Consider the following 22792-nt stretch of genomic DNA (forward strand, 5'->3'; position numbering starts at 1 on the left):
GAAAAGTCCATTGCTGCTCTCTGTGATGGGTAGAATAGTTGCATTATTTCTGCACCTGGTGTTTATGCTGATGAAAATGTGTACGTGGTGCTGGCCCTCTCATACAGGTTTTTACTAACTGCAGTACATAACTATATTCTGTATTTCTCTGTTTTTTCTTTTTTTTTTTTTTTTTTTTGTGGAAGGCTTGAATTACTGAAGAGTATTTGCGAAAGGTTATGACAAATATGAAACTATTTCTGTATTTGCCTTAATAAATCTACTGTCATGATGGTGGGAGGGGGAGCTATGAAAGCAGTGTGAATTAGAGAAAAAATACTAAGCACACTTGAGTTTAACCAGCACAGCAAAAAAATTTAACCATTTGAGGTACACTTTATTAATATTAACGCTATGCTAATATTAAGACTAGTGTCTCATGGACAGTAGGGTATGCCTTATGAAGAAAGGTGGCATCTGCAAGGTGATAGGTTAAACTAGGCTTCCACAGGGAAGGCATCAACAAAGGATATAAAGAGCTCCAGTCACTGAATATTGTTTGAAAAAGGTTATGAAAAAATGCACAATATTTCCATATTTGCATTAATAAATCAAAAACTGAGTGTGGTATTTTAATGTTGGGGAGGCCAATGTAAGTGGTATATGTTAGGAAAGAAATGGTGCTAAATATACTTGAGTAAAACACAGCTAGAAAAATTTAAAGCAAACATCTGCAAGCTCACTTGGTTTGGTAGGTATCCATAGTGAAAACCTTATGGTGGGATGTATAGGGCTTGAGCTACTAAAGGTTGCAAATTATGAAATATTTCCTATACCTGCATTAATAAATCAGAAATGGTATGAGCTACTATGATGTTGGATATTAGAAAACAAATGAAAGTTTACATACTTGAGTAAGAGATGCACAGCAAATATTTACCTATTTGAGGTACAGCTTTTAGTTGGCAAATGGCTCCTTTACACACAACATACCGATCATGAGAGATTAGGCTAAATCCATATTACTATTATTATTAGTATTATTATTAATATTATTATTTTTATAGTGCACCTCAAGAAGTTCCTACTATCTCATGAACAGGAAGTTATAGATTAGAAAGAAAGATAACATCTACACGTTATGAGAACATGCACTCAATGAAAACATCAGTATAAGATGTGCAGGGCTTGAGTCAATGAAGTCTGTTTATAAGATGTTATGAAAAACATGAAAAGTTTAGCAGTTTCCATTAATGAAACAAAAATCAACTGTGATACTATCATGTCAGAGGGCCTGTGCAAGCAGTGGCTTTAGAAAAAAATGGCAGTAAACCCGCTTTTAAGACAAACACAGACCTACGTATAAACTGCTTGAGGTGCACCATAAAAATAATAATATTAATAATACTAATAATAATAGTAATATGGATTTAGCCTAATCTCTCATGATCGGTATGTTGTGTGTAAAGGAGCCATTTGCCAACTAAAAGCTGACATAATTTGCTGTATATGCACAGTATGACAGTGAGTGTATGATATACAGGGCAGTCATTAAGGAATGTTGCAAAAAACTAGGAAAATATATTTTCCATGTTTATATCAGTTATGCTGAAACTGAGTATGATACATGCTGGGAGCAGCTCAGTTAAAAGATGACATTGAAACTTGGTGGGTAATGTGAGGGCATCCAGAAGTATAAATGTTTGTTTGGAAAATAAGTTATGAATATTAGCTATGTTTTCATATCTGCATTAATATTGTAAAAGTTGTATGGACTACAAATAAACAAACATTGCCATCTTATACACAGCATTATGGCACACTGTTTTGCCACTCATAATTGGCATCTAACATGCATGGTTTTGTACTGTTTTGAAATACAATATGACATACATTCTGCAATATCACAAAACAGCAGTGTGCTACCCAGTCTCTTCATTCATCACTGAAAAGCACTGAAACAAATGAACACTTCTCACTGATATATCAGGTCTGTCTTGCACACATACAGAAATATAACTTCTTGTTATGATTATAACAATAGTAATTATTGGCAAATAAAATACAACTTTTCTTTCACAAGTTGGCAAAAATTATCACCAGATCCAGTTTTCTGACCAACCCCACCAGTGCATGGCCCTTCATTTACTGAACAGCTTTTGTATTTTACATTTTTTAGTAATATGCACAGTTTATGAGATACTGCAGTTCATAAGAGGTGTGCTGTTAAAACAGGATTTGGGAGAAAATTCTTTCCAGTAGTGAAGTATAGTAAAAATACAGTTTTTATTAACTTGTAAAAATAGTGTTTTATTAAAGTTGTAGTTTTCTTTTGTTTAATGACATCTCGAGCTAAGTCAGAAACTTTCATTTTACGGTTATCTTACATCAGGAACACTTAGTGATAACTGTAGATCTTGCTTCCATAATTAGAATCAGTTATCTATAACGTTATTCAGTTGACAGTAATGCACAGAGCAAATTTGTCCTTACAAGAGGGAGTTCAAAAATCTAGTAGTGAAGAATTTAAAGTCAATGCTACATTTTTAAAAGTGACAGTACATTCAAAAGTTGGGATCCCATGCAAGAGAAAAGTGCCACATAAGTATTTTGCGTCATTGAAGCCACAGGTTCAAATCACATGTTAGGAAAGAATGCAGTGTAATTTTTCTGTGTGAGGAACTTCACATACTTGTAAAGGACTGACAAACCAAACACCAGAATCAGATCAGTTCTGTTCTGGTAGTAAATGTGAATGTATAAGTAGTTCAAGGTTTTACACATTTCATGCAGAAATTGAAGTTTACTAGAGCACACCAGAAGCACAGACGTATGTAATCAAGTAATCAGATTAAAGGTCAGCTCAACAAGCTGAATTAGACAGTCCTGTATGCCATAAAACAGTGATAGTTTTATGCTGTTACAGTTCTTACTATTTTTAAGAAAATTTTTGACAGTGATGATAAACTCTTGCAGCATTAAGAAGTACTGAAAGAGTTAAATAATGTCATCTGAAAGAATAGATATGTAAATGACACCCTGACCCCATGTGCAAAAATGGGAAAAAGGGTTTGTGAATGGATGGATGCATATAGGTGTAAAACAAGAGTTTATATGGCTCTTGTTACATTGAATATTTAATGCAAATTATAAGATGTTAAAAAATTGCCGAGTTGTAATTAAATCATAAATAATATTCAATCCAAAAAGATTTTTTTTTTTTTTTCAGATAATTTAACAGACCATGAATGCTCAAGTGACAACCTTAGTTATCAAAATTAAAGTTGAAGGTTATTTACCAGATACAGTAAAGAGAAATTATTTTATAGCTGTTATATTGACTTCAGTAATCATTATAGTATCCTTTGCAGACTATATTGATAGATATATAAAGTAATTACAGAGGCAAATCTCAGTTCAGTAATTTCAAATACAATTGTTAAAACAATGATTCCAATTGCCAGAATAAGTCCTTCACAAATACAGTTAGTAAAATAGACCTTGCATAGGCCTGAAAATGTACAGATACTTACTGACGCTTGTGTCTGAAGTTAGTTTGGACTGATACACAGAAAGTCATCGCAGTCCAGTCTACAGAAGTCAGGAAAAGAATGCCAGTTACTATTAATTCTTACATTCAGGAGGAAAGGAGCAATTGTAAGTACAGAAACTATGGATAATATAATGAGTGCAGAAGTTATGGACATTATAATTCGCTCTTATCTCCGTTATTAAAGAATGGTAAGATTTGATTTGAATATTGTCGACTCTGCCTTACTTTATACTGCTACTACATAATAAACCACCTTCATCAGATCTTGAGCACAGACTTTTATTCTGAAAGGTACAGGAAGATTTGGCACATGAAGGAGAGACTGGGAGTTATTCAGCACAGTTCTGGGTAATTAAAAGAAAAAGACGTATATTCCAGTCATTCCTGCTTTGTCATACTTTCTTACAGTTTCATACATTTCATTCAATTCTTACAATCTGTTACTTATTTTAATACCGTCTATATAAGTGAACCAGACAGTTAAATGGTCAAATTCGGCACAATCTATAAAAACATAAATCCGAACAAAATACACTTAACAGTAAGTCTACAAAACTATGCTGGTAGGAAGAAATATTTGACACTGACAATGCCTCAACAGGTAGCCCACTCACCCTTGGTGCGGGAAGTTTAGACTACTACCCTGAGTGTCCCCTGAAAGAGGACATTGGCCTGGTAGGACTATCCCAATCAATAAGGATTAAATAAATAAAATAAAAATAAATAAGCCGAGGAATGTAATGTACAATGCATAAAGAGCATAGGTTTCCCAGGTTTGTCACAGTTGGCCTTCCTCAAGCCAGATAACTGGATTCTGAGATGGCCTGCATACTCCATCCTGCATACTAGATGTAGAATGTGTCGAGCTCAGATCGACTGCAGTGCTTCTGACAGGCACATGATTTATAAATAGAATCTCATGTCTGTTTTACCATCTCACTGTAGAGTGTGAACTGTACAGTGCACTATTAAACAGTATTGGTATTTTAATGGTGCAAAACACCACTAGCACCCCCGATACTGTTGGGTTATCTAGAAACAAGAAGTAAGCATGCTAGGATGTCAAAAAAAGGCACACCTCCCAACCACCTGCAGTGACAAGCACACAGAGAGTGAGAGGCCACGGTAAAAGAAGAATGTGTTAAACTTCATATGACTAATGTTTTCAGCTTTAATCTCTGTATTTTTGATAATTACTTATTGAATGAATTATACATTGATTTAATTATTGTACATTATATCCATGTATATATTTATACAAATATAAATATATATATATATATATATATATATATATATATATATATATATATATATATATATATAGATAGGCAGATATATTATCTGCCTATTGCTGTCTATTGTCAGCATTCCTTTACATTTTTTATATTCTTGTGCCTTTAGCCTGGGGAATTGTTGAAAAAGATCCTGGAGCTAGTCCAGCTACCAGTCCATCCATCCAATATTCATCCACAACCCCCTTTTCCCATTTTTGCACATGGAATAGGGTTGCCACTTCAACAGTGACAATCATTTAGTGATGGTTTACTAAAGGTGTTTCTTGTTTAGAAAATAAGGCAGGAATTGAATAATTTCTGTAATATTACTTGGGTTATATGATGTATAGCAATATATGTGAAGTATAATGTTTGTTATGTTAATATAGTGTGATTACTTTTATATAAATTTGCCTACATCACAAGTGATAGTTCAATAAACGTGTTTGAAAAAAAAAAATTTAGAGTCAAGGGTTACACTGCCAGGTGGTTATCCATGCCGTAGTAGTTCTTCCACACCACAAATACCTATGGCCAATTTAGAGTGTCCAGTCCACCTACTGCATGTCTTTGCAATGTGGGAGCAAACCGGAGCACCCAGAAGAAACCTAGGCAAACACAGGGAAGACATGCAGACTCCACACAGAAGGCAGCCCAACTGAGAATCGGACCAGGGAACCTTTTGCTGTGAGGCAACAACTCTATCCGCTGTGCTATAGTGCCAGCCCAGTAAACAACTAAAGATCACAGACTATGATTCTTTGTTATAAATCTCACTTGGCAATCTGATGTTTTTATATTTAAAGGCACAGGTATAGTGCACACTTGGTGCCTTTGAGACATACATATAAGAGATAGGTAATTGCAGAAAGAAACTTTGTTGCTTAGCCCACTGTGTGCATATGCATGTGTGGGTGTGTATATAACAGAGAGGTATGCCCACTGTGTGCGTATGCATGTGTGTGTGTGTGTGTGTGTGTGTATATATATATATATATATATATATATATATATATATATATATATAAAACAGAGGTATGCCCACTGTGTGCGTATGTATATATAACAGAGGTATGCCCACTGTGTGCGTATGCATGTATGGGTGTGTATATATAACAGAGGTATGCCCACTGTGTGCGTATGCATGTGTGGGTGTGCATGTATAACAGAGGTATGCCCACTGTGTGTGTGTGTATGCATGTGTGGGTGTGTATATATAACAGAGGTATGCAGCATAAACCACAGTGGTTACTCTTGAACAAAGGACTAAGAAAAGGAATTAATTTGTGATTATGTGTTTTGCTGATTACCTGTTTACCCATTCCTGCTTACAGGTTCTCATCTACATTTTGTTTGGGCTTCATAATCATTTCAGTAAATGACAGCACAAAACTATGCAGTCCTACAACAACACAGACTTTTATGGCTCCCTATTGAAATGTTGGGACTCGAAATACTGAGTGCCAACAAGCCAGAAAAAAAGGTCAGTAACCCAGGAAAAAAAATGAATATCAGAGTGCTCTTCTCCTTCAAACTTCTTTTTTTTTGCAGAGAGGCAAGCCCCATGCATCTCCTATGTGGGGGGCAACCCCCCACACCTCCCTATCTCAGATGTGTGAGCATGAAGGTATGGAAGGGTGTTGGTTGCTATATGATAACACACCTAGATGCATGTTAACACATGATACTGAAGGCAAAGTTCCTGCTTTATCCAAGCATGTGGCTTTATTTCTAATTTCCTGCTATTCATTTGTTAACCATATAAACCAACTCAGCACAATTGCCCGTTTTCAGAAATGTCCAAGGAGCACACAAGTGGAAACTTGAAACTGAGGTAATAAAACACAACATATAAGATAAACCTCATTAAGAGCTGATGGCCTTAATCCTCAGTGCTAAACTACCAAGTTTTATCATACAACACCCTGTGTGTGAGATGTTGTGGTTCATAGATATTCATATTTTTTACGGTTACTATTAGGTGACCGAAGACACATTCTATCGAATGCATCTTGGTCGAACTTAAAACAACGAAAAGGCAAAATAGCAAAGCGGATTTTAAGCTAATTATTTCACAGGGAAAGAATTTGCTTGCCCGCTTCCATTACTTTGCGATCTCGAAGTTGGTATATTTAAGTAGGGGGGTGTGGGGGGCAAAGCCCCCCATTTTATGGTTTTTTTTTTTGGAACGGTGATTTTTTTTTTTTACCTTGGAAAAAAATTGCTGTTCTGAACTTTCGAGATTGTAAGTTTTCGCTTACATTGGGTCGATTATTCATCGTTCGCTTTAAGTGTTCAGTGATATAATATAGACCCATTTTGTTACTATTTCCAAAGCTCAGTACATATTATATCCAGGCTGTCATCCACCTTGCTAATATTCAGTCTCAACACCTTTTTAGTTTCTTTAGGTGATAAACACTGAAGATCATTATGATGCGAGTTCAACTCACAAACAATTTCACTTTCAAAATATTTTGCATCCACTACTCAGTTCATAACCTTTATTGATGATCATTGAACAGCACCTTTACATTTATCTTTCCTAAAAATCTCATTGAATTAACAACGTTTGGTACTTCTGTTAAGCAGTTTACACATGTATTTGAATATAGCATCCAAGGAACGCATCCAACCTCAAGCAGCACTGAACATGCCATAGAGCATTTTTTATATTTTCATATTTAGTAGGCAATGCCTGAATAGATATGGGTTGTGTAAGATGAAAATGAGCAGCTTAACAAGATCCCTAAGATGATGGCACCATTTTCCTTTATAAAAGTCCCTCTCAATGTCCAGGAGCTTGCTGCCTGCGGTACCACAATCTCAAGAGCATGTGGGGAGCTCACTTATCACCAGTCATTTTTAATACCACAACTTCATAGTTACTGTAGGCAATTCAGTAAGCATATATTAGACGTTGGAGAAATGCTCTGCTGTATCAAATATGTACTATCTTGATATATCACCCTATAGCTAAGGAAAATATACACACTGGCACTGGTTTATTTTCTTTATACTACACTTTAACTATGACTAAAGTCTGAACATAAAATTTCAGAGTTATTGGCTAGTTTAATATTTTGGGAAAAGGACTTATGGTGGCAAAATATTCTGAAATGATTTGTTACTTTCTTAATAGATTATAGCACATATACCTGGATGAATCATTAGGATTTAATGTTTGCTTGTGCTAGTTTCTTGACTTTATTTCATTTTCTTAGGTTATGGAAAGAAAATAGAAAATCTGTAAGCATCTAAACATAGGGTTTCTTACTGCGATTGTGTGTGTGTGTGTGTGTGTGTGTGTGTGTGTGTGTGTGTGTGTGTGCGGCACAAGTGAGTGTGCATGCACATGTGTGTTTTACCTGTTTGTATGAAGAGGGTGTGCATGCTGCCTTTATACCTTAAGATTTTAGATATATTTTAAATCAATGTATAATGCTACCTCACAGATTGGAAAATTTTATAGCTTTCTTTGTGTTCAGTTTGTAATGTAGTTTAACTGGGCAACTGGGCAAACCTGCTGTTTGATTTCTAGATTCAGCTGTACCACACCTCCTGCTTTACCTTATTTCTTCCAAGCTTAGTATCCACACACACACACACACACACACACACACACACTAAGGCACACTGACATTACAGGTCAGATTCTTCCTGCATTCCACCCCAAACCTAATACTAGCCATAGACCAGCTTTTGTACCGTGGTATGATTACATTTCTTCCTGGTATGTAGCTGCTACAGTTTGGTGGTTCACAGCTCTTGTGTTAGAAAACAAAAAGCAAACATGGACTGTTTTGGAAGCTTGTGATGTATAACCTACCTTCTGTCCCTTCTCATTCTTATCTGCATTTTGCCTTAATTCTTTATACCCTTCAAGACTAACCACATCCAAATGACATGCTGTAGCTGTATCCTGAGGTAAGCTACGTCAGTGGAGCAAGAACAGCCTTTTATCATATGAATAACTGCCTGTATTGTCATGAACTGTGGGTCTTGTATTTACACAGCACATACTAAGATTTCCATGTTTCAGTGATATAATTAATTCTTATGTGGCCTTCATAAAAAAAGAAACAAGAGTCTACAACAGTCTGTTCCTTGGTGATGCCGTAACAGCAACACTGCATCACTATCTAATAACTTTTTCATGCTATGAGCACTTAGTTTGAGGGCACCCTGCCTCTGAGTCATGCTTTTGCCACTCATTGCTTTTAATGTATACATCTCTCTTTTTTCTGATCATTGTCTTGCTAAAAATGATTGATTATATCAGCAGTTGTGAATATTAGCAATGTGCATATTTTCAGCATTATCGTTAAAATGATGCGAGACATCATGGCATGGTGCCATTTGAGACTCTACATAAAGATGAACAAAGTTTATTCAGATACTGGACATCTAATTGGTATGGTATGAGATGTACTGAGTGTGGTTAGCAAATAATGTTACAAAGCAAAAGCAAATTGTCCGTATTTCTGTAAACATATTTAAAACAAAGTGTATAGAGGCAAATTGCAGGACATAATCAGAAAGCTGGCAGTTTGATTAAGTGACTTAGCTTCTGATGTATGTTTAGAAACTAAAGCTATTAGGCATAACTATTTAAAAATAGTTTCTTTTAGCGCAGCAAAAAATATCATCTCTATCATTATTTTCTATACCATTTGCCTTTGTGAGGATTGAGATGGTAGTGAGCTTACCAGGGTACCATGGTCTTCCTAGTTCCCAATAGTCTGAAGCTCATCTTATAGGGTATGCAGGTTTTCTGGGGAAGCTGAAAGGCATAATCCCGCTAAAGTGTCCTTAGTCTGCTGCAGAGTCTCTTTCCATTCCCTGTGGGTTGTGCCTGGGGAATTTCATCTGAGATGCCCCGGGGGTATCCTGAAAAGTTGTCAGGCCACTTCACCTGATTCCTGCTAACACAAAGTAGCAATAGCCATACACCAGGTTCTCCTATTTGCCAAGCTTTTTACTCCATAATGGACAGTGAAGCCCAATCACTACCCAAGGCTCGTGACCATTGGTTAAGATGGGAAGAGAGACTGACTGTGGAACTGCTAGTTTTGTCCAATGATTCAGCTCATGTTTCGCCACCACATTCTATTACAATGGCTCCTATATTGCCACCACTGCACCAGTTCGCTCCTGATCCCTTCTTATGTTTTATTCCTGAACACAACCCAAGTTCCACTTCATGATTGCTCAAGGAGAGCAAAATATGTAACATCTGCTATTTAAAATGAAAGAAAGATTAATGTTTATCAGCTCTGAAATCAATATCAGTGAAAATTACGTTTTTTTTTTCCCAGAATAACTATTCTGTTTGAAGTTTTCCTGCAGCATGTATGGTTTGTGAGATAGTAATGTTATCTCTTTAGGGCATGATTTGAAAAAAATGGTTTTGCCAGAAATCTGTCAGGCCTCAGCAGGCATTCAAGGCTTTCCGTAGCTACAGCTGCTTATGTTCATGTATATTAACTACATTTTGCTTACATTACTATTTTCCACTGTTTTTCCTTACGTCTACTTTCCCTTGAGCAGTAAATACAGTTTATTAAGACAACTATAATGTTCTTTATTTCATGTTCTGTTTACAATACTTTTTTCTGTCACAAATTTAGAGTTTGTAAGCTTTCTGCAGCTATTTTGTCTACACTGTAAATATATTACTGAATATATATATACGGCTTTTACTGACCAGGGAATATGACCCTTATATTTTGCAGAGCCTACCACTTGACGATGGTACCAAGTGTGACGCCAAGTATAATTATGAACATGAAGGAAGGTGCTGTTCCAAGTGCGAGCCAGGTGACTAAATATATAGAGTTCTTTATCTCAGTCTCTTCCGCAGCACTGCAGATAGGCTGACCATGTGAAACACCAAGTATGCCGTTAAGAGTGTGGAGCATTATATAAACCATGTTTCATTGGCTGTCACAGTTAAATGAGTAATGGGCTGTTACTGTAATGCAGAACCTGCTTATAGCTTACCATACCTCATTGGAAGTGCCCCAACTACTCTCCTTGTCTAAGTATGCTACTGAATTTCACAGGAAAATTTCCATTGCCATTTAGGCTACAGGAAGCCTTTGAAGAGGTTGTACCCAGCAATTCTAAGTAGAATGAGGGGTATGGACAAGGTAAAGGTGTAGGACATGTGAAGGAAAGAGTTATATAAGCCTGGGCTAGAAGCAGCTGTGTAAGGGCTTGCTGCATATTTAGGTAAGTTCTATAGTGCTTCTGTCCCTCAGTACAGTAATGTATCTCCTTTTTCAAGCAGTGCCATGTGGCATCAGAACCATTCACTGTTTCACCTGGCCAAGTGTGTTTACAGTGGTGGAGGGGGGTTAACAGTTCTATTTAAAGTCCTGAAGTTTACATCAAACCCTTACTATGCTTATTGTTTTCCTTTTTTATAGTTCATGAACATTAGCTTTTATTAAACCTAAAAATCAGTGTGACTATTAATCTTACTTGGGGATGTCTCTCACAATGGATGAGAGTTGCTCAACACACCCCGACGGGCATGTGCAATAAGACAAGCACAGTACTTGTACATGTGCATGCATTTGTCCATCTGTCTATTTTCCTCCATTTTATGTAACCGTGTAGAGTTAGAGAAAGTGAATGGCAATGAGGCCAGCTCATGTGTTTAAGAATCATCTTCTGTCAAGAAATCAGCAACTTTAAGGCAAAAATATACTGCATACTGCATCCCCTTCTGATATTTAGTTATAAACTAACAAGACTCAAAGAGCAGTTAGAAAACCATACTACCATAGGCACATCTCCCATGTAGTATTTTCTGGCATCATAGATAGCTCATAGTGCCTTTTAGTTATTGACCTTTTTGAGTCTGTTCAAGGCATGAGTGAAATTAGCACCCTCTATCATCTGAGCATGCTCATTTTGCAAAGGCTGTTTTGGATGTAGGAGGGTAGGTACCAGCTGCAGCTCCATTGTCAGTGTAGTACCACTGGCACCTCCACAGTTGGCACAGATGGTAGACGGGTGGAGATGCAAGTACTGCTGACATGTGTATGTCATTCTTACCTGTCTTCTTGCTGTCCTTACCTCACTATACCAGGCACAAAGAGAAAAGGGAGATAGAAGTACTAAAGTGTATAAGCTATATGACTAAAGGTAGGACTAGGAGTATAAGATAAGTCTTCCATCAGAAAATAGAGGTTTTACATCTCCATCACTTAATTGGTGAAAGGTAGAGGAACCAGTCCTGAAGGGGGGCAATAGCCTATTGCAAAATATACACATTCACTCTCATACAGCATGCATGCATACCTATAATCAGTTTGGAGAAATGACAGTTCACCTATGTTGGGAAAACTCACATGGGCCCAGGGAGGGTATACAGGCACCACGCAGAATGCGTCCTGGCTAAGAGATGAACTGTAGTTACAAGTTCTTTGAAGCAGTAGATGGTTTACGGTAGTTAGAAGTACATTAAGGCATATTATTTCAGACCTCTTACTTTAATTTTTACTTTACTAAATCAGTTACGTATTTAGAAACTTGTCAGTTTCAGAACTTTTTATTCTGTTATAACTCTTTCAGCTATTGGTGTGCGACAGTTTCTGAATTGTAAAATAAGAAAACAAAGATGTTCTCAACTCAACTTGATAAAAAAAATGTTAAAAATGAATCAAACATCCTATTTAGTGTATATTATGAATTGAAAGAGCTTGAAACTGTTGCAAGATTTGTTAAACTCCTTGCTGCAGTTCATAAGACAACGAATGTCATTATGTCACTTAAGCAGTCAGATTGCAAACTTGAGTGTTTGTTTAAATGCTTTACGGCTACAGTATAATTACAGCTGTTTCCTTCAGGGCTAAATGGAGGAACAGTCAGCACCTATGCTAAAGCTCAAGTTATGCTCCTGAACCACATTTGCCTGCTCTGTCCGTGTTACAGCTCTTTTTGATTATAAGGCATATTATTTAAGACTACTGTATTAGGTTTTGCACCATTTTAAGTGAACTAAGCATTTAGCATTATTTTTTAACTTTTGACAAAAAGACTTAATGTAATCAAAAAAAAAACTTAACTGTGTATTTGTACAACAGGGAGCTGCTTATAAATCACTTTTCTGCTTACATTATTTGTTTCAGTCTCATTCATTTTTAATGTAATTTCCTAATAGCTGATAGATTTAAGGCAAAGCGGTGGTGGTGCTGCTGTAGCGTTGTTGCCTCACAGTAAGACGCTGCCCAGTTCGATTCTCAGCTAGAGCGTCTTCTGCGTGGACACATGCGTGAATGGGCGTACCTTCGTTGAAGGTTGTGCGTCAGGGCTGATAACTCGGCATGTAAAAATCAACTACCAATCATTAGCAGACTGGAGTTGCGCTGTGGTGACCCCTAACCAGGAAAAGCCGAAAGACACAACAACAACAACATTGTTTTGTGTGTGGTTCAGCTGCTTGAACATACAGTAGAGAGTCAATTATCCAAATTAATTGAGTCTAAGGGTAGTTCAGATAATCAAACTATTGAGATAATCAAACGTACATTAAACTGGATAAAAAAAGTCTAAAGTCTTGTTTTTTCTGCACTCAGGGAATACACTTTTCAACCATTCAACAAGTCCAGTGGACAATAAAGAATATTCTTCACACACAAGCAGGCTACAAGTTCAAAACACATGACAAGCTAATGTATATAACGTTTACATATTCAGACTTTGTGATTTTTCCTACCCAAAAACTTTGGAAGACTGGTTTTGGATAATTGACTCTTTACTGTACTGAGTGTGAATTGCTTTTCTGTGTCATAAAGAGGTATGAATTTGATGCATTTAGACTAGTGAACTACATGTACATATTTCTCATTGCTCCAGGATAAAGCACTGTCAAAAAAAAATTAAGAGATAAAGTGTTTGTCTGCTACTGCTAATTATACAGTATTTATTTGTCACATGTCTGTCATTTGCATATCGGGTCAGGGATAATTCTTTAAGTAAAAATGTCTAGGTGATAAAAACTGTATTTATGCAAATAAAAAATAAATAGTGAAGAAGTGTGTGTGTGGGGGGGCTAAGCACCTAAAAAAGAGACAGCATGAAATGAGCACTGCAGGCTGCACGAGAAGGGCAACAGAGAAATGAGTGAAGTGTTCAGGATGTGGGGCCAATGTTTGTCTCAGGGACTTATGGAGAGGTGAACGTTATGGGGTCTGCAAAAGATTGTGGAGCTTCAAGGCAATATATGGCAATTACAGATGGAAGAAGGGCATCTTGTCCGGTGAGAAAGAGCAAAGGAGGAGGCAATAGAAGGCCAGTAGAAAAGATGCAATGGAGAAGGTGGGGGGGAATGTGGAAGACAGGAGGACATAGGCATAGCTTGTCAGAGCAGTACAGGTATGCATGGTGAAACAGAGTTTATTTTCATAGAACAGACAGAGGCTTTTCAAACAGTCCATTTTAGCATTACCACTGGGCCCATGGTCAGTCAAAGCAGGACTGGTGTTGGAACTGATGCTGCATCAGTGATAGACTGTTTAGGTTTGCTGAGAGATACTTCTTTCTGTATGTATAACATGTCTGCCTTTGCCAATGTGTCTGGGTCATGGCTGAAAAGGATCTTGAAACTAGTCCAACCCTCCTGGTTATTAAAGTGAAACAAAGAGGCAAGCAAACAAATAAAGTAATGTATTTATAGTACTGAAATGTGTGTAGAACATTGCAGTGCTGACATCGGACATACAATCACCTAACTAATTTGTTATAAATCAAAGCCAGTTCACATACCTTACTCCGGTTCCACCCCATTAGCAGTTAGTAAAAGAGCATCAGTCTATACCTTTTTCTATAAAGAGAAAAATGATTTCTGTTCATTTCTTCCTCCAAAGAGGAACAAGTATAAAAAGACTTTTATATTACTGAAGTGGAGCCCCCCTTTGGTCTTAACCCAGACACAAAAATTAGCAGTCCCTTTCTAAAGCCCCCCCCCCCCATAGGATATTTCCTTTGGGAAACTGTGTAATGAGGATACTGAGTATCTATTTGACTTCCAGAGAATAGTTTTATACCTAAGAAAATAATACTACAAATTATTGTAAGTTCAGCAGCCTCATGCATTGACAGTTTTAACTCTTAAAAAGTCATTTTGCAGTCTTACAAATTCAGTATGGAAGAGACCAGATTCTCAGTCATCAGTACTATAGAAAGCAGATAAATTGTTTGAAATACCTGTTAACAGGTTAGGTTTGTTCAAGAACCTGAAAGCTGATGTTACAACCATTCCTTCACCACTCAGCCTCAGAGGAAGACAACTGCTCTTGCTACATTCTCCTTCCACTGAAAACATGTGGTGGTACAGAAAGCTGATAAAAGGGAATTTATCTCATCCATTTTATGCATGAGCCTGAACTACTTGACACCCATCCATTATCAGTGTTCCATATTGTAAGCTTCAGGCATTATTCAAGATATTTCAGAATTTGATAAGTACATCAAAATGAAATAATGAAACACTGTGAACAGAGAAGGTACATGCATAACAGGTGTACGTTGAGCAGTTATTGATGTTACAATGCATAAGCATATGCTTAGCTCACAAATAAGAACTTCCCTGATGATGTTAAGGTTCACATTTGGGGTGCTTTTATAAATACTGAAACCTTGTTCAGAAAATTTTCAGAAAATCTACATGTTAATCTAGACAAAAATGGAAAAGCAGTTCAAGCTGTTAGGGAAATGTACTCCCATGCAATAATATCTTAGGATCTTTTGTAACACTGTTAAATCCATTCTTTAGGTCGCAGTAGACACCTAGCAGTAAAAGCAGAAAACAAAAAAATGTAAGATTTTTACATACAGCATAAATAGGATGTGATTTTTTTTTGTAACAAAAAGGGGCAGTCATTGGGGAATATTCTTAGATATGACAAACCAAACCATTAAGTCATAACAAAATAATATCAGACAGCTCACTTTAAACTGCTTCCACTGGTGGGACAAAAATTGATGCATGACAACACTGAGTGTAAAATATGCTCATAGGTTCATAGGTAAGTACTAGGCTATCTGCCCTTGTGGGCCGTTTTAAACCTATCCAGTTTCCCTTTTGGTGCTTGAATTAACCTATCGCATTTACTGTTAGATTGGCTTTACCCAGCCATTGATCAATCATTATATATTACCCAGAGTGAGAATAAGTGGGATCATATCATAGATAATTTGCGGGGACTCATGCAAGGAATAAAGTGTTTAGGAGATGCCTCTGTCCATTAGCAGTACTGGGGCAGTCCTGGGATAAATTTTCTGTTTCCCATCCATAGAACCAAGTTGTGCTTGAATATGGATGGAGATAAGCTTTGTTTTATATGGATGGGGAGTCTGTTCCAGAGTGGTGGTATTCTCTGCAAGATAAACCTGTCCCTTCAAACTAATCTGTTGATGTTGCAGAAGAGATTTAGATCCATAGGTTCATAGGTTCATAGGTTGGTACTAGGCTATCAGCCCTAGGGCCTATACAAGCCTAGCCATAACAATTCCCTGGCTATTTCTTCCCACATTATTTACTTTCCTGGACCCCTGTCTAGCAGGGCAACTGACGTGATCCCTGGGGTGAATTTCCTTTCTCCCATCCAATCGTCAAGGTTCCTCTTGAAGAGGTCCAAAGAGGCACTCTGCTTGACATGTATGGGCAATCTATTCCAGAGTCTGGGGAGTCTCTGAGTCAGGAACCTATCCCTCCAGCATATTTTGTTTATTGTGATGACAAGGTTTAGATCCCTGGAGCGTGTAGCTCTGAGGGATTGGGATTTCTTTAAGTGTAGCATGTCCAGCAGCTCTTGGTTTGACATGGCCTTGTATGTTAAGCAGAGATTGCCTCTGAGTAGACGATATGCGACAGAGTATAGCTGGAGTTTTTTAAGGTGGTCAGCGTAGGGCATCTGCTTTAGGCCTGTGATTCTTTTAGTGAGGTATTTCTGAGGCCTTTCCAGTTGTTGCAGATGTCTTAAGAGGTACATACCAAATGGGGTGTTGTATTCTATAATGGGTCTAATGAGGGATGAGTACAGTGGGACAATGACCTCCTTTTTTCTGGATGAAAAGCCCTTTGTGATGAGGTGTGCCACATAGAAGGATTTCCTGACTGTTGTGGCGATGTGGTTATCGAAGGTGAGACCACTGTCCACCTGTGTCCCTAAGTCTCTTATCACACTTTCTGTGTTTAGTGTACTGCCACCTATATGGTAATTCATGGATACATGTTTTTTCCCAAAGGGATAACAATACATTTCTTGGCATTGAGCTTGAGCCCATGGCTCTGGCACCAAGCATCTGTTTCTGTATGGCCCTTTTGTAGAGTATCCACATCATTTGGGGATTCAATAATGGCTCCCAGTTTGCAGTCATCTGCAAACTTTGTTAGCCAGAGTCCCTTAGTGTTGACCTGTACTTCAGAGAAGTAGATGCCAAACAAGAGCGCCCCAGGACTGAACCCTGAGGTACTCCACTTGTCACTTGTCTGGAGCTGGATTTGGAGTCAGCTACTTTTACAGTGTGGGTTCTATCAGTAAGCCATTTAGCAACCCATTGGGTGACATAGGGATTAATGCCCAACTTAGTAAGTTTATCTATGATTCCAGAGTGGGGATGGTGTCAAAGGCCTTGGCAAGGTCTAGATAGGCTGTGTGGACCACCTTACCCTTGTCCATGGCTCTGGAGACTGATTCAAAGAAGTCAATCAGGTTCAGGAGACAAGATCGGCCCTTCATAAACCCAAACTGGGTGGGGTCCAGTGTTTGAAGGTTGCCAATGTCTTTGTTTATAAGTTCCATGATAATACGCTCCATGGCCTTGCAGATAAGGCTTGTCAGACTGATGGGACGGTAGTTTCCGGGATCCAAGGTGGATCCCCTTGTGGATTGGGATAACTGTAGTTCTGCGCCACTCAGTGGGCACAAAACCTGAGGTGAGGCTATGATTAAACATGACACTTAGGTGAGGTGCCAGTTCATATTGTAGTTCATGTAGTACACAGCCCGGGATGTCATCTGGTCCCATGGATGCTGTATTCTTGGCTTTAGAGAGTGCGTTTTGTACCTGTGTGGCCGTTATTACTGGAATTTGGCAATCTTCCGGTATTGAGATGGGCCATTTAGGGGGTGAGATGGGGGTGAAGTTGGCACTGAATCGATCTGCCAGGATATTGGCAATATCCTTCGGATCAGTATATTTAATGCCATTCTGTTTTAGCTCAGAGCAGATCTGAGCATTGCCATTTAGATTCTTGATTCTTGATCCCTAGACCAAGTATTTGTGATGTCATTTGACTTGCCGTTGTGCAGTAAATCCATCAGTATTAGATTAGGGGATGCTTCTTAGCAGTCTGTGGGATACTGAGGAAAGTGACAGAGATTTGAGTTGGTCCATATAGGACATATTTTTAGGCCTTGTATCATTTTAGTAAGTTATCTCTGTGGGCATTTCAGTCATTGCATGTGTTTGGACAAATACATGCCAAAGGTCGAATATACTCAATGACTACACTAATGAGGGCTGACTAACATGGGTCAGTGACATCCCTAGATCTAGACCCAGTCCATTTGTTTATAAGCTGTGCAATACAGAAGGACACATGTTGGTTGAAAGTTAGGTTATTGTCCCCGTAAGTTCCAAAATTCAAAATAACTGGGTGAAATCTTGCGGGCTTATTGTTAATGTGGTAGTTTTCTGGGGTAGCTGACCTCCAAAAGGATACAATAATGAATAATTGGTATTTAGTTTCAGTCCATGATTCTGGCACCAGTTATTTATTTAGGACAAACCTTCCTGCAAGAAAGTTACGTCATCAGGTGATTCAGTCACCACTCCTAGCTTGCAGCCATCTGCAAACCTAGTCAGATGTAGCCCTTTAGTATTGTCTTTTACTTCAGAGAAGTAGATGCCAAACACAGGAGGTCCAGGCACAGAACCCTGGGGGACTCCACAGTTGACTTATCTCTTTGTGGAAGGGCACATAAACAGACACCGAGGCACACCAGACTTTACTATAACGCATTTCTGAAGATCTCTTTGTGGAGGCAACTTCCTTATTTTGATTTCCTTTGTCCTGTCTATGGGCCAGTTGTCAATCCATTGGGTAGCATAGGGGGTTAGTTCCAGTTTATTTAGCTCCTCTACTATGCCTGAATTGGATTGTGCCAAAAACTTTGGCCAGTTTAAGGTATGCGGTGTGTACTGTTATACCTTCATCCTTTGCTTTGGTGACCTTTTCAAAAAAGTCCACCAGGTTGAGTAAGCATGACCTGCACTTGATGAATCCAAACTGAGATGGGTACAGTGTTTGGAGGTTCCCTTTATCCTTATTGATAAGTTCCATGATGAGTCTTTCCATATGAGGCTGGTCAGACTTATAGGTCTGTAATTGCCTGGATCTGTGGAAGGTTCTACCATATACAGAGAAATGACTGTAACTGTTGTACCTTTGTTTGATACAAAACTGTGTGGAGGCCAAGATTGAACAGTGTTGTGTGGGGAGCGGCTAAATCATACTTCATGCTATTCAAGAAGCATCCCTAGGGATTTGTTAAAACCCATCAAGACAGTATTTTTAGTTTTTGATGGTGCTTTTAGGAATTGGTCTTGTGTAATAGTTGGAGGTGAGCCAGTTTCAGATGCATCTTGAGGGACAGATGGAGAGGAGATGGGGGTAAAGTTAGAGTTTAATTAATCAGCTGATAGGGAAACTTTATCTTCAGCCTCAGTGTAGATAACATCATTCACAATTAACTCAACACATTGCTGTGTTGTGCTTTGAGATTATAAGCATAATTAAAAAAGATCTGGACAGCAGTACAGATATACATACTGGATCAGTCAAGGCCCGGGTTAACAACGACTGCCACCAGTACTGTTGGCCAACAGGGTGCTGGCGGAAATTGGGTTACTTTTGGCCGAAGGAGGAGAAGAGGGGGAAGGCATGCCTAAAGGCAGGTAAAGGCTAGGACTGTGGTAGTGAGGGTCGGAACTTTGAATGTTGGTAGTATGACTGGTATAGGGAGAGAGCTAGCTGATATGATGGACTGAAGGAAGGTTGGTATATTGTGTGTGCAAGAGAACAGATGGAAGGGGAGCAAGGTTAGGTGTATCAGAGGTGGATTCAAATTGTTTTATCATGGTGTGAATGGGAGGAGAAATGGTGTAGGAGTTATCCTGAAGGAACAGTATGCTAAGTATGTTTTGGAGGTGAAAAGAGTGTCGGATAGAGTGATGTTTATGATGCTGGAAATTGATGGTGTAATGATGAATGTTGTTAGTACATATGCTCCACAAGTTGGATGTGCGATGGATGAGAAAGAAAAATTTTGGAGTGAGTTGGATGAAGTGGTGGAGACTGTACCCAAGTGTGAGAGAGTGGTATTTGGAGCAGATTTCAATGGGCATGTTGGTGAAGGGAACAGAGGGGATGAGGAAGTGATGGGTAGGTAGGTATGGTGTTAAATAAAAGAATGCAGAAGGTCAGATAGTAGTGGATTTTGCGAAAAGGATGGACATGGCTGTGGTGAATACGTATTTTAACAAGAGGGAGGAGCATAGGGTGACGTACAAGAGTGGAGGAAGATGCACACAGGTGCATTATATCTTCTGCAGAAGGGCCAGTCTGAAGGAGATTGGAGACTGTAAAGTGGTGGCAGGGGAAAGTGTAGTTAGGCAGCATAGGATGGTGGTTTGTAGGATGACATTGGTGATCAAGAAGAGGAGGAGTGTGAGGGCAGCACCAAGGATCAAATGGTGGAAATTGAAAAAGAGTAATTGTGAGGTGGAGTTCAGGGAAGAGTTAAGACAGGCACTGGGTGGCAGTGAAGAGTTACCGAATAGCTGGGTAACTACAGCAGAACTAGTAAGGGAGATGGCTAGAAAGGTGCTTGGTGTGACATCTGGAAAGAGGAAGGAGGACAAGGAGACCTGGTGGTGGAATGAGGAAGTACAGGAGAGTATACAGAGAAAGAGGTTGGCGAAGAAGTGGGATTGTCAGAGAGATGAAGAAAGTAGACAGGAGTATAAGGGGATGAGGTGCATGGCAAAGAAGAGAGGTGGCGAAGGCCAAGGATGAGGCGTATGAAGAGTTGTATGAAAGGTTGGACACTAAGGAGGGAGAAAAAGGACCTGTACCAATTGGCTAGACAGAGGGACCAAGCTAGTAAAGATGTGCAGCAGGTAAGGGTGATAAAGGATAATGAGGGAAACATACAAGTGAGGAGAGTGTGTTGAGCAGATGGAAAGAGTACTTTGAGGGATTGATGAATGAAGAGAATGAGAGGGAGAGAAGGTTGGATGATGTGCGGATAGTGAATCCTGAAGCGCAGTGGATTAGCACAGAGGAAGTAAGGATAGCTATGAAGAGGATGAAGAATGTAAAGGCTGTTGGTCCAGATGACATACCTGTGGAAGCATGGAGGTGTTAAGGTGAAATGGAAGTGGAGTTTTTAACTAGATTGTTTAATGAAATCTTGGAAAGTGAGAGGATGCCTGAGGAATGGAGAATAAGTGTTTTGGTACCAATTTTTAAGAATAAGGGTAATGTGCAGATTTGTAGTAACTACAGAGGGATTAAATTGATCACTCACAGCATGAAGTTATGGGAAAGTGTAGTGGAAGCTAGGTTAAGAAGGAAGGTGATGATTCATGATCAGCAGTATGTTTTCATGCCAGGAAAGAGCACTACAGATGCAATGTTTGCTCTGAGAGTGTTGAAGTACAGAGAAGGTCAGAAGGAGTTGCATTGTGTCTTTGTGGACTTAGAGAAAGCATATGACAGGGTGCCTAGAGAGGAGTTGTGGTACTGTATGAGGAAGTCAGGAGTGTCAGAGAAGTATGTAAGAGTGGTACAGGATATGTATGAGGGTAGTATGACAGCGATGAGTTCTGCGGTGGGAGTGGCGGATGCATTTAAGGTGGAGGTGGGATTACATCAAGGATCAGCTCTGAGCCCTTTCTTATTTACAATGGTGATGGACAGGTTGACAGACGAGATCAGACAGGAGTCTTTGTGGACTATGATGTTTGCAGATGACATTGTGATCTGTAGTGAGAGTAGGGAACAGGTGGAGGAGACCCTGGAGAGGTGGAGATATGCTCTAGAGAGAAGAGGAATGAAGGTCAGCAGGACTAAGACAGAATATATGTGTGTGAATGAGAGGGAGGATAGAAGAATGGTGAGGATGCAGGGAGTAGAGGTGGCAAAGGTGGATGAGTTTAAATACTTGGGATCAGCAGTTCAGCGTAATGGTGTGAAAGAGAGGTGAAGAAAAGAGTACAGGCAGAACGGAGTGGGTGGAAAAAGAGTGTCAGGATTGATTTGTGACAGACGAGTACCAGTAAGAGTGAAAGGGAAAGACTACAAGAGGGTAGTGAGACCAGCTATGTTATATGGGTTGGAGACAGTGACATTGACAAAAAGGCAGGAGTCAGAGCTGGACATGGCAGAGTTGAAGATGTTAAGATTTGCACTGGGTGTGACAAGGGTGAACAGGATTAGGAATAAGTATATTAGAGACTCAGCCCAGGTTGGAAGGTTTGGAGACAAAGCCAGAGAGGCAAGATTACGTTGGTTTGGACATGTGCTGAGGAGGGATGCAGAGTATATTGGGAAAAAGATGCTAAGGATGAAGCTGCCAGGTAACAGGAAAAGAGGAAGGCCTAAGATAAGGTTTATGGATGCAGTGAGAGAGGACATGCAGGTGGTTGGTGTGACAGAGCAAGATGCAGAGGACAGGAAGAAATGGAAACGGATGATCCCCTGTGGCGACCCCTAATGGGAGCAGCCGAAAGAAGAAGAAGAAACATCTTGTTATTGTCTTTGGTTTGGGTAGCAATTTTAGCCTCAAACTTGGCTTTGGTGGATTTTATTAAGCTCCTGAGTTGTTTGTTTATTTCAGTAACAAGGGCTCTAGCATTCTGAGAATTACTCTTCTTACTTTTGGTTAAAATTCTGTTCCTT

At 39.0% G+C, this 22792-nt stretch overlaps 1 protein-coding gene across 3 annotated transcripts in view; it reads left to right on the forward strand.

Moving 5' to 3' along the window:
* Positions 1-22792, forward strand: part of TNFRSF11A (TNF receptor superfamily member 11a) — a 669873-nt gene that overhangs the window by 278274 nt on the left and 368807 nt on the right. For all 3 annotated transcript variants that reach the window (XM_044065186.1, XM_044065185.1, XM_044065184.1), the window contains exon 2: positions 10545-10629. In XM_044065186.1, the coding sequence (XP_043921121.1) occupies positions 10545-10629 (85 nt within the window). The remainder of the gene's footprint in view (positions 1-10544; positions 10630-22792) is intronic.

This window comes from Protopterus annectens, chromosome 3.part0, assembly GCF_019279795.1.
Source record: "Protopterus annectens isolate FY-2018-M chromosome 3.part0, PAN1.0, whole genome shotgun sequence".
NCBI classification, from domain to species: Eukaryota; Metazoa; Chordata; order Ceratodontiformes; family Protopteridae; genus Protopterus; species Protopterus annectens.